This window comes from Athene cunicularia (genome assembly GCF_003259725.1).
Source record: "Athene cunicularia isolate RWA chromosome 4 unlocalized genomic scaffold, athCun1 chr4_part2, whole genome shotgun sequence".
NCBI lineage: Eukaryota > Metazoa > Chordata > Aves > Strigiformes > Strigidae > Athene > Athene cunicularia.
Window position 1 is genome coordinate 7,500,912 of NW_020799099.1, and position 13,184 is coordinate 7,514,095.

General features: G+C 36.8%; 1 protein-coding gene across 1 annotated transcript in view; it reads right to left on the reverse strand.

Moving 5' to 3' along the window:
- Window positions 1-232: 232 nt before the first annotated feature.
- The window catches only part of LARP7 (La ribonucleoprotein domain family member 7), a 21,537-nt gene continuing 8,585 nt past the window's right edge, over window positions 233-13,184 (reverse strand). Inside the window, exons 7-11 of the mRNA XM_026847892.1 lie at window positions 11,731-11,888; window positions 10,917-11,035; window positions 8,022-8,181; window positions 5,608-5,699; window positions 233-686 (exon numbers count right to left, since the gene is read on the reverse strand). Coding sequence (XP_026703693.1) covers window positions 606-686; window positions 5,608-5,699; window positions 8,022-8,181; window positions 10,917-11,035; window positions 11,731-11,888 — 610 coding nt within the window. The 3' untranslated portion in view covers window positions 233-605. The remainder of the gene's footprint in view (window positions 687-5,607; window positions 5,700-8,021; window positions 8,182-10,916; window positions 11,036-11,730; window positions 11,889-13,184) is intronic.

Consider the following 13,184-nt stretch of genomic DNA (forward strand, 5'->3'; position numbering starts at 1 on the left):
CTGAAAGATTCTTCTATTAAAAAAAGTCTAAATTCAGTTTAGTGTGCATTTCATGCAAGTAAATTTTCTACCAGACTTCTCAATGACAGATTTTCTGACAGTCCTAGCCACTTAAAAACGGGTCATTCTACTGTATTTTTGAACAATGATGGACTAAACAGAGACCTAGAGAGGTTTATTTAGCATTAACCAGTTTTTTTATTTATAGTGTTATAAAGCAGACTGAAGAATTAGAGATGCACAAATGAAAATTTCTTAAGCATTTTATTTCATAACCTAGTGTATAAAACTTCAACATACCAAAAAAAACCCCAAAACAAAAACAAAACAACAAAACCAGAAGTGAACTAAACCAAGATCTCTTAATACATTTTCTCCAGAAAGCTTTACCTAAAGGCTCAGAAGCAGTAAACATTCAGCCTATTTCAAAATGTCATTCAGAACAATCTTCATACTTGCAGTCTGCAGAATTATGAATTAAATGGACCAGGCTTTGATGCCTCCTTAGAAACAGTTTAGTTGCTGTAAGCAGTGGTGTCTGTGGGATTTTTCCGTTGGATTTTTTTAAATACTTAGTTCACTTTCAAGATCACAATTAGTCTTGGTTAGTCATCTTCAGTGAAGCGAATATGTTTACTTGTTTGTTGAGTCTTTTCAAGTCTCATTCTTTCAGCTTTAGCAATCAACTGCAAACAGGAAAAATATTGTAGAAAAGATTAGAGGAAAATTATACCGTTATGGTTTTATCTCACAACAGTGAATATTATTCACTGATTTACCAAACTTCATAAGAAACAGCTGATCTTTGAACAGCTGTTCAAAGCTATACAGCAGACCAAAAAAAAAAAGTTAAAGTAGTCCTTTCAGTATTGCCTCAAATGCATCAAAAATAGTAAGGCATCTCATCAATCACTGGACAGTGCAGCAACTTGCATTCCATCCCTTCTTCCTCCCAGCATGGTTGAAGAGAACAAAAAAATCCCAAAAACACAGTCTTATACAATAAGTTAAGAAACCTCTACCCTTTTATTGGATTCATGGTGTTACTGATGTAAGAAAAACAAGGTTAGAACATAAAAAATGCCTTATGAATATTGTGTCATTTTTTTTTTTTTTACACTCAGCAAAGAAACAAAATCACTGAAATCCAGATGGGGGCCATCCTTCAGGCTGGGAAAACAGTACAACATGTATCGTATCACAAGCCTGCTGAGAATTAATCTCAAGAAATAACAGTGCGGCTTAGAGGAACACTGATGCTAGGAACCCCTAACTCAAAACCCCATCTAACCAAGGATTTGTTTCTTTCCAGTTGCATTTTAGGGAGATTCATTACTAGGGTACCTGGTTAGCCTGCTCCCAATACAGAGCAGTGAGAAATGCTCTTGTGGAAAATAACTAATCTTCTAATTTAACTCCTGTGTACTGTATCTTCAGACAGAAAACAAAACACTAGAACAACATCAAAAGCATACTTGTTTTTAAAGCATCCATACTAGAACATTCACAGATTTAACCACAGTACTGCAACAAAAGTCATACTAATACCCAAAAGCGAAGGTGAAAACAGTGTTTCTGCAATAACCCACTAAGATTCCTTAACCATAAGCAAGAGCTCACGAGGTAACTGGTACATGAATAAGATCAAGGGAAAAAAAAATCAACCAACCAAACTAAAATGCAAGGAACAAGACAGGCTGCCTGTTCTGAATAAGAACTGAGAAAGCAGGAAAGTCCTGTGAACCTAGGCACATTTGTAACACACCAGCATAAATCAGCATCAGCTCATCTGATGGAGACTACTAAAACATATTAGCTGATGCTGAGATAAAGGGGCACTTGCTCACCAGGCAGTTCAGTGAAGAGTTTTCTAGATTTGACAAGTTTCACATATAAATCAAATTATGTACTATTTATGCACATGGTGTGGTCACAGCTGTGTCCTGCAGACACTGCACGTCATACATAGCATGGAAGTGCAAGGTGTGCTGCTCCACTGATGACAGTAAGGAATTACACTTTACACTGAGGTTGCATGGATGCGCTGTTTGCTGTGCTGCAATATAATCACACTACCAGTTTTACTGGTACGTCCCCCTGCACCCCCCCCAGCATTTAACTTGACTACAATCCTTAACATGTTCTCAACAATATCACACTGTAAATTCTGGTAGGTGACTTTCTCAACCATTCTCCAGAAATAAAATTGATTGAAAGATCTAACTAAGCACTACTTTTACTCTCTGGTATCTGAAAAAATGGACTAAATGAGTTAAACTCTAAAAAGAAACAGGAGTACAGCGATTCATTTGCTCAACATATGGGAAGGAGAATAAACACTGGAAGGAAAGCTCAGGGATGTGAACTGCCCGGTTTGTATCAGTAAGTGTTTCTATGCCAGCACCTTGGAACTTGCAAGAGACATCAAGGATTCACATTTTCAGCGATTCAATCCAGTATCGGCACCTATTTCTATGTATACCACTATTCATGTCTCCAAAAATGTACCCAGTCCCTCCACAGATACCAACTTCAGAGAACCAGGGAAAGGAGCTTATTTGTGACCTCTCCCCAGGGGCACACAGACAGGGAACTGCTCAGTCTTGCAAGGACACAGCCCCGGGACCCAGGCATAATCAGAAGAGAATAGTGTGGGCTGTGCCCATGCATTCCCACTATCCTGCTTTTCCATATATTCTGCAAATTATTCCACCCTTCCCAAATACCCAATTCTCACTTCCTCAGCAAATGCCTTTCACTTCTACCACCACTCCCATCCTCCTCCTTTCCTTCTGTATATGGGGGTGTGCAAGGTGTAAACTTGGTTCAGCAGCACCTCCACCCAGAAGACAAGTACCCTCAGGTGGAAAGCTTGCAGGCACTCAGACCTTCCCTTTGTGAACAGATGATCTTTAATCAATCTAGAGAGTTTAAGGCTACACACTGATGAATAGCTTTAGGTCTGCATAAACTGGCACTGCCTTAAAGAAACAGTACTGGCAAGAAAGTTTTTAATCTGTACCATTAAATCACTGAAGTTGTTTTATAATGCAGCTGAAACACAGAGGAAAATGAACATGGATTTAGAAGGGGTAGCAGAGGGGAGCACAGAGATGACAATCAACAATCAGGCCCAAGAAAAACCCTTTTAACTCCAAGGGATGGCTAGGCGTTAGTTAAAAGTTCTGGGGAACCTTGGAATATCTAGTCTCCTTTGGACATATAGTTTATTATAAGAACTATGCCAGAGAAAGTAAAAGACTCTACCAATTCTTTTATCTTTTGTTTCAGAGGGGAGGGATTAGCCAGAAACCCTCTGCTGAAGCGATCATAAAGCCCTATCCTCACACGTCACAGGGCCCACTGCAGGAAAGTCGAGCAAGCCTATACTTATAACACATAGAAGAGCAGAATCTCAGGCTGCTTGAGGTTACATTCAAAAGTATCTCTGTGCTCTGTTACTGTGTACTGCCTGTACCATGATGCAGCCCATGCAACTATATGTGGTCATTATTACTATAAATACTCACATTGACATCATTGCAGCTATATAGCTTATATGAATGTTATCTTTTAAGCCTACATTTAAACACTAATTGAAAGAAAGTATAAAATGCTGCCTTTATTATAAAGCATAAACCAGCTAATTGGCAAATGCTTGTCTTCAAGAAAGATCCTGTAAGGGACTTAAAACCCCGTAACAGAACAGATCTTGACTAGAAAGATACACTAATGGCAAATTCAGCTGTACATGTTTAATTATGAATCATCATATTTCTTTTTTTCCTTCTTTTTATTGTGACCTTCAAAAGAAGTCAACTTATGATCAATTTGGAAAAGTTTTAAAATAAAATATCAAAATTAATGAACAGAGAAGGAAACACTTTCTTATTATTAGTCTCTATTTCTGGAATATAGACTGCCCAAAAGTAACGAAAGAGTTAAGAGTTATTGAGTACAGGGAGGCATTCTTTTCTTGATGTTTTGCTTAACAGTGTTAGCATTTAAATAGTATTCACTTAGCTTTGAAGTTAACACCTCCCAGGGCTGCAAGGTGATGGGTAAGGGGGAGGAGCAGAAGTCTGCATCCTTGCTGATGTTATTGTGAGGCAGAAGTGAAGACAGTTTATATTTGCAAGCCTAGATGAGGTATGTTACTGGCCAATTTACACCAGTTTGGTCAACAAATAGGAATCCTTAAAAGATGAAGAACACGAACTTGAGAGTAGGGCACCTACAATCCAAATTACAGTCAAAGGTGCCACTGGCATCTTTTGTTTAAAAAAGTAAAAGTACATTTAAAAAAACAACTGAAAAAAATCCCCCAACCCTGTCAGCACTCAGTAAATGGCTCTAAAGCTGGAAGGTTTGAACAATCCCTTACTGCTTATCATAATAATGGCTAGAACCAATGTCATTTTTATGCTTTTAATAAAATTAAATCAGTCATTTGGAGAAATTCTTTATGTACACCTTTGTTTAAATAAACTAGATTAATTTCTCCACAGGATCTCCGAAAGAACATTTAAACAAACGAGATAATACATGCAAAATATGCCTTGTACAAGATATGGTTTTGACCTGTATAATTGATGTTCCTTTAGGTCAATGTAACATTTATTTTCAATTCTATACAGAACAACTAGGAAACTTTTGGTATTGTGTGCATCAGTGGAGCGTCTAGGAAACAAAAAGTCTCCAAAGTCACCAGCAAATAATTAAGGTCAGATGATTTTGAAGTTTTGCAAGCGACAGCATAAAGATTCCAGTTAAAGCCACCTCAGAAACCTTATCTGCAGTGTGTGTGAAGTAAACCCAGCAATAAAATGTGAAATACCCTTTGGCTCCTCTCTGTCAGGTAAAGGATCTGACTGGCTTAAACAAGAACCCTTCGTGCCTGGAAGGTGCTTCTGGGGCAGAAGTGGAGACTGCAGCCTGCAAGTTCATTGCAACAATCCCTCAACACTGTGGCTTGACAGGTGCACCAAGGTCAAGGCTGGAAGGAAATTTCACTAGATGTGAGGCAGTTTTGGTCTGGAAGATGTTCAGGTATGGATGCTTGCAACAGAGCACTCAGATCTGTCTGGATCAGGACACTGACACACTGGTGCACAGACCCTTGATCACCTTAGGAACACACCAGTGTTCACCATAGCACAGAACTGTACACCAAAAAAATTGTGTAAATCGTGAGAAAAAAATAATTCCGAAAAAAAAAAAAAATCTTTATCGTACTAGGGAATTAAGACTAAAGCACTAGACTTCATCATATTGGAGCAAATCAAGCCTACTTAACTTTTTACTGAGCTCATCCAGACAGGATTTTAAAGGAAATCCAGTTTACAAATTAACTTCAGGCCTTTAGTTATGGACTTCGCTTTCACATATTGTCTCCATAAAGACAAGCCTTGTATTTGGCAATTGGACCAGGACAGTCACCGTTCTCTACTTTGTGGCTGAAAAACCCTGCTGTGGTCAGTAGAAAATAATCTAACCAGCTTAAATACAGAGCCAAACGTTTAAGTATCAAAAAAATGGAGACCTACACAGAAACAGTCATTTTTTCAACCATGAATACACAGGAAAAAAATCTGACTTGCAGATTACCTTCTCAGTACCCCGCTTCTTTTCTCGAGGCTGGTTAAGTTTAGCTTGTCTGTCCACTAAAATCTTCTGCCAGTAACGTTGTTCATGATCACCTCGAAAAACAAATGAACATTACAGTACATGAATACATGTATTCAGTAAAAGTGGATGCAGTGTTTTCAGTTGTGATGATGATGAGGAAACTTCTAAGGTAAACATACGTGAAAGTGCCTGTGAGGAAACCTAACTAAGTACTTCCCCACTAGTCTTAAATTTCATACTCAGAGAAGTTACAGAGCATTGCACCATCTGACCAACACACTGAGGTGAACAAAGAGAAAGTGCTTCTGTGCAACGAAGCTGAAAACTGCCACCAAGGTCTCTGTTCTGTATAAACTGGACAGGACCTGAATGAAGGTCCTATGCATTTTATTAGCTTTAGGGCTGGATTGCCAAGGTATTTAACTAAGCTTTCCAAGCAAGGAGTTTTACAAACTTTACAAGAAAAACTGAGGAAATATGCAAACACCACTCTCTACATGTAATTAGCAGAAGGAGCTCAGCTTTAACTGTAGTTTCACCATAGCTCTTGAAGGCCCTTTGATTTACTGATGTACTCAACCTCTGACTAATTTTAAACAACTATCAAACAAAAAAAAAATTACTGCAGGAACGACTGAGACTGTGTTTCATCAAAACCACTGCTAGAAGCAAAGTCTGGGGACTTAATGAGCAGTTAGGAATACTTCAACATGGGGGGAAACAGAAGAGGAAATAATTTTGCAAGCTTTTTCAGCTTCTGTTTTTCAATAAAAAGCAGTTTGCCACTGTTTCCTCTGATTTCTGCTGCAACTATTATGATGGGAATTTTGTGATGTAATGTTGTACAATCTCATGGGAAATCTTCAGTTACCAAGAAGTTTCCAAATGATCTTGGTAAAGATTCCAAAAAAAGTTATGGAATAAATTCTGGGAATCTGTTTTGCATCCTTTTTAAACAGCATTATTTATACATTCAATCACAATAACATCTAAACATTACCATACATATTTACCATCCTGTCAGATGAAAATCTGAAGACATTTAGTCAAAGACAAACCCTGAAAAGTAAAATATTACTAGGATACCTTTAGTCCCTGCAGTAGGGAGCGTTAAAGATTCTTCCCTTATTCTTATTCTCTGTATTCACTTTATGCCCCCAAGAAAAGCTGAAATCCTTACTGAGTCACTTCTGTGTTCTTCAGAAGCCTTTCCATTCTCATTTCAATGAACCAGTTTGAAAAAAAAAAATACTCTCTTAAGACTATGAATGGAACAATCCTACAAGGTCTGAAATGTCGGTACTTCCTCCCAGTGTACTACTACACTCTTTTATATAAGGATGCAAAACCAGAGACAAATACACACAGAGCACACAGCTGTACAATGCTGTATTTCAAGTTAGTTCTGGATCTCTGGAGATAAATTATCTCCAAATGACATTAGCAGCATTCAGTGAGTCTCAAACTTTAATTAACTTTGATATTTTGAGGGTTGATGCTTTCTTTATAGCTCGCTCTTCTGCAATCCTTAACTGACATTTATGAGGGTTTACATCCCTCCATGCATGGAACTGGGCCCTATGTGAGGATCTGTACAGTACTGTGGTAAAATATTTAAATACATAGATGAGAGAACCTCATTTGGATTGTTCTATTTGGGTTTTCTGTGCATTTCGGATTTTTAGTGCATGACTAGAATTTTAAAATTTTACAAAGTTTGAGAGACTTATCCCCTCCTCCATTCTTCTACCCCTCACTTTCATAGTGGTTTCTCTACACCTAGAAGACTAGTCCAATCTTATATTAGATACGAATTTAGAAGAGCAGACTAATTTCAGAAAAATGTAACACACATTAGGATAAAGTTCTAAAGTAAACCAGTAAAAATTTTAGTGAAATACAATTTTAAAAAGGTATAAATTATGCAACTTCCTGAAAAAAGGAAGATTAATTAGAAGGCAAGTGCTAAAATCACTCTACGTATTCATGCTGTTAGATCCTTGTCCTGTTATTTCACACATAAGTTCAGTATTTTCAATAAAATCTTCATTTAAGATTCTTCTGCATCATCAGAATGTTACATTCATAAAGCTGAAATGTGAATTGTTCCATAGTCCATTGCCACTAAAAGTGACATAAATACATCTCAAAAAAACAGAATTAAGTTGATAAAGGCAAGCAAAATCACTATTTTGCTCTGAACAGTGGCATAAAAATCACATACTGTTTTACCAGTTTCACTATAATAGGAAAAATGAGACTCACAGAAAAAAAAAAGCACTTTTCCCCAAGCCAGATATCTAAAAAGATCCATAAAACTCCCATACGATACATGCTTTTCACAGTACTTGTCTTCTCATGTATTATCATTTAAAAAAAAAAAAAAGTCTTACCAGTGAGAATTTCGAATTTCCAGTTTGTTTTGATCTGTATTTCTTTGTATGATTTCAATACAGTCTGCGCATCCTCAGGAGTATTAAGACGGACATGACATTCTGTGTCTCCCTCCAGCATGTCAACATAAGCAACATCAGCCAGAACTGCCAAAGCATTCTGTCACAGAACACAGACCATAAACCAGACTTTAAAAAAATAATATAAAGAGCAACTTTTTGACCATTCAATTTGTAGGTGACTGACATTTTAAAAAAAAGTAATGAAGTAGAAGGCAATAACTGAACTTAATCAATGAATCTCTTGTCAATTAGTTTTGAATTTATGTATCTTCCCAACAAGATTATAACTGAATTCTGATTTATGAGCCTACAACATCTCTTTTCTGTCATCCTGCCCTCCAAGAATTATTTAAAGCAGTAATTCCTGAAGATGCTCTTTTTTAACATAAGAATACTTTTACTAATGGAGCATCAGTAATTATCCATTTATTTCAGTACTGTATCCGTATAGACTTTTTTTTAAAAATAAAAACTGTGTACTATAACGTTGATATATGTCGGTCACACAGAAAAATACCTAACTTCATTCTATGCATGAAATATATAAAAGCAAGCTCATTCATGGCAGATTTGAGAAATGAGTAGTAGTACACCGACCATTCCTATCTTTACGAAGTGACCTCTGTCTAAAAATTTACACTGACAGCTGAATGGAGAAGAGTCACACATGCTCTTTCAGACGAAGTACTTCACTGGCAATACCTGCTGTTAGGGAAATTAACTAAGACCACACATTCCTAGGCAATTTTGTTCACAGCAGGCAGCTCAAGTAAAATGCTTCTATTCAAGAATCACAGACTGCTTTTAACCCTCCACTACCAAGGACAGCCTTAAAACAAAACCAAAATTAAGCGTCGATACTGTTGAGACCATCTGAGAGCCAGCTAAAGCTACTTTCCATTCTTAATTCTGGTAACCCAAAGTCATGCTTACATGGAAAACTACAACGATCCAGATAGTTTACTGGAGTTGGCAAATATTCCAATATCCAAGAAGTGCCTTTATAGCAAAATATGGGAGTAGTGAAGTAAAAAATTAAAACATAATAATATTAAAACTACTCTTCAAAGACCTTTCCAGTGTATGGAAGTAATTAAACCTGCCAGACAATCAGAAATACATATCAGTTCTGTAAGTTTATTAAGGAAAAAAAAAACCTAGATGCATTGTTTCATGGCAGCATTTGCTGCAGCAGTCCAGGAAGACAGGCAAAACAAGGTTTTGTCAAAGAGCTACACCTTTCGTAAAAACAACTAGTATGGCCAGAAAAATCCAATAAGCATCAAACACAGATTGCAGCTTCCACTGTTGATCTGAAAAACAGCTAGTGCACCCTAAAGATTATTACTTCTTCCAACTACAGTTGTATTCTGCAATTATATGTCTCTCTAAAAACCTTGCCTTACTTGTTTGCTAAGAGTTTGTAATAAGTGGTTAGGCAAAATATTTCACAGGAACCAAAGACATGATTGATAACGGCAAAGACCACCCTGATCTTATTTTGTTCCCCTTTACTTTCATAACACATTAGTTTTCCCTGAAACACTTCCCTAAAACTAAACCAAAAGAGTAACTGGAAATACCAAACTAAGTTTGTTTTCATCTACTGTGGGAACAGTAAGCTTACCTCCTGACCACAAGATGTTAAGTTGTGACAAAAACTTAACACAGTGAGAGGCCCTCAAATGTTACAGTGACAACTACTACATTCTCTCAGTGTCTGCAGCACTCAGACGACTGCCTACAAACACACTCAAGCAGATAAGACTAAGTTGAAACCCTCTCATCAGTTTGTTTTAGTGAGACATCTCTCATCTTGCTTAGATTTATGCACACACTTAAACTTCACAGACTTGCAAGCAGCCAGTCAAATTGACTACTCAGTTATAAATATAGGTAGTTTGATAAATCATCTCAGAACTTGCATTCTGAACCATTCTCTCATTGTCCTAAGTGGTCTGATTATTTATGCCAACATGAGTTAAAGTGTTTAAATTCTTTCCAGTTGTCATTCATCCAAAAGTGGAATTTGTGAAAGAAAATGTCCGGTGTTGCCTTCATGGAAAACTCAGTATTTGGAGAAAGCCTGCTGTTTACTTTGGAAAACTTATTATTTCCATTTTAAAAGGATGCAGGTTAAAACTGGTATTTTCCTTAAAATAAAATATTCTACTTGTGTAACTTTCATATCATGACATGAAACGCAATTCAAGTTACCCTAAACACATACATTGAGGAAAAAGAGCACTTGCCATAAGGAAAAAAGAAGAAATGGGTGAATGGATTACTGGACAAGATCCACTGCTGTCACTCTCAGTGAACTGGAGTTTTCGTAATTGTGAATTTCTTACTGAAAAAGAGACAATTGTTTTCTCATGCTGAGAGCATTTTCTTGCCCCCAGTTTCCTGTTAATGGTAAAACCCCTTGATATACTATTACAGATTTCTTGATCTGAATCGTGCCAGAATGACTGAGACAATGACCAATAAAGAACACTGCACCCGCTTAGTCTTCAACTTATGTTTTTAAACTGGAAAGAACTACTCATCCTCTAGAGCATAATTTATTTTTGTCATTATTTTCACTATAAACTTGACGTTGCTTGAAGCACTCTAAAGGCTAATTCTTACTTTGCCATATCCTCTTTACGCTATTTTGCTGTTGTAAAATCTACCATTAACAGGTACTAGAGAAGAATCTGTACACAGCTACTGGCCAAACAAAATAAAAAAATCAGTAAGACTTGTTTAAATGGTATTCCATATTCAAACATTTGTGGGGTACTGTAAGAGGAAAGGCTAACAGCTACCCTGAGGTTACAAAGGCATTACCTTGATCTGCTTCCTGCCCGGCAGGGGCTCAGTGCTAATGATCTTCACAATTACTCCACTCACGAACTGGGGTCTCATTGTGTTAGCCTTGGCAGGAGGGGCAGAATCTTTACTGGTGGCTGGTCACATTGAAAAGAGAGGGGGGGGGGAAAAAAAGAAAAAATTTTACATTTATGAGTTTAACAAAATAAATATACTATGAAACGTCAGAAGCAACATGGTGTGCACAACAAATGGAACAAGAGGCATCAAATATCGCTGCTGCAGATTAAGACTTCTTTTTTTAATCTAGGGTCAAGACTGTTCACAAGGTAAAGTCAATGTGAGTTTAAAAAAAAAGAAAACAGCTCCAAGAGACTTAAACAAGTTTTTTACAGCCTACAGGGTCTCCTTCTAAGAATAATTTATATTCTATTGATTACAGTTACCGTAAGGCTGAAAATTACCTTACTTAGGAGAGTTTTGTAAATTGCTGCAGGTACAGTTAAGCCTGAGCAAATCAGGCCCAAGTTACATCATCAAAAAAGTGGATTCTTGATTTACCTCTGAGGCTTTTATAACCTTAAAAGATCCTTAAGCTTAAGAAGCATTACTGGAATATGCTGAAGTTACTTGTTTAGTCTTTACTTATAAAAATCCCTTATTCACAAAGCTTTCTAAATGAGGGTTTGCTTTTAATAATATTTGACATTCAGAAAAAACACCAGCATTATAGAAAGTAAAACCATTTTGCAGTATTTCTGGAGACCAGTGTCTTGTTTGTGTACTAGAGTCATGAAGAAAACAAGACAAAAAACATCATAAACAGGATTACATTTATTATATTCAAATTGAGACTTCTTCTGTGCCCAAGATTCTGTTTCCATCTCTCCCACAGACTCAGATTTGATTTGAGACATCGTTTTCTTTAAGGAGGCCATACTGGCTTTTTGAAGAGCCAAATATTCTTGCTTCAAATCCATCCATTCGGTCCTATAAGCAGTAACACAGGATTAGGATGTCAGATGTAAACAAGAAAATGACGTTTATAAACTCAGTGTTAAGACAGAACAGTTTACAAATAGCTTCAGCAAAACTTGGTGAGCAGAGCAGACCATTCTTAACATTAAAGATCTCCCTGCACTTAGCTTAAATTAAGCCTTGTCACTACCTGCATTTTTACTATTTTGCTTTAGCTTTTAATATTCCAGGCAAGTTCTAACAAGATCACTCAAATAGAGTGCAACTATATTCACCTTATATTCAGAAAAGTATAGAACAGCTTGGTAAACTGTTTTCTACTGGAACTAGACAGAGCATAGGCACTAAATTCAGAGTTAATTCAGAGACAGTGAACTCTGAATTCACTGAATTAGTTCAGTGAACCCACTCCCGTGTTACTATATTAAGAATCAGTCATTTCTTTTCTAGAAAAATCATTGATAGAAAATCAACAACTGGTTAAACTCACCAAAAATCTACTGAGATAAGAACATTCCTTACTATTCAAATGCATTTTGGTTAAAAAATACCACCACATGGAAGCAATTTATATATTTACATACATTTAACATGGAGATGTTTCTGCAAACAGCTAGAGCTTTGCTCCACAGAAACACAATGCCTATAGTGCCACTGTGAGAACGACTCATTGTTACCCTAATCTGTGCTATCAAACAAGCTGATAGAGGATTTTTAAAGAGGAGGATATCTTGTGGTAATGGTTTTAGCTGTTAACATTGACAACTGTATACTTCAAAAAAGCATCCAGACTCACCCAGGATCATACATTCTCAACAGAGCAAAGACATTAAAATAACAAAAGACCCACGTAATGATTCTTTGAGATAAAAAGGCAACACCATCCCGTAGCAAGGTATGGTATAAATAGAAGCTCAAGGAGGTACTTGCTGTTAACTTGACTCGAAGGGAGAGAAGACCGAGTGAGTCAGGCAAGTATTTGTAATGCTTATGCTCTTTTAAAACTGCGCCCCCCCCCCTCCCCTCCCCAGTTAACTAAAATTTAAAACTTTCTCTGTATTTGACGCAGGAGTCTCCGAATTTCAAGTGAAAGAGGACAACCATCGTTGCTAACTACATTTTTTTTTTTGTGGACCCCTTTTACTTTAACATGGAGGTGCTTTCTGTGATTTTAAAAAAGTAAGTGCTTCTATGTTTTAGTAGAGGTGAATCCTGATCGCAATACTGAAATACCATCCGGGATTTTTCTTTCATCTACACTTTGGCTTCAGTCTTTTTTTTTTTTTTTTTTTTTTTTAAAATCTATTG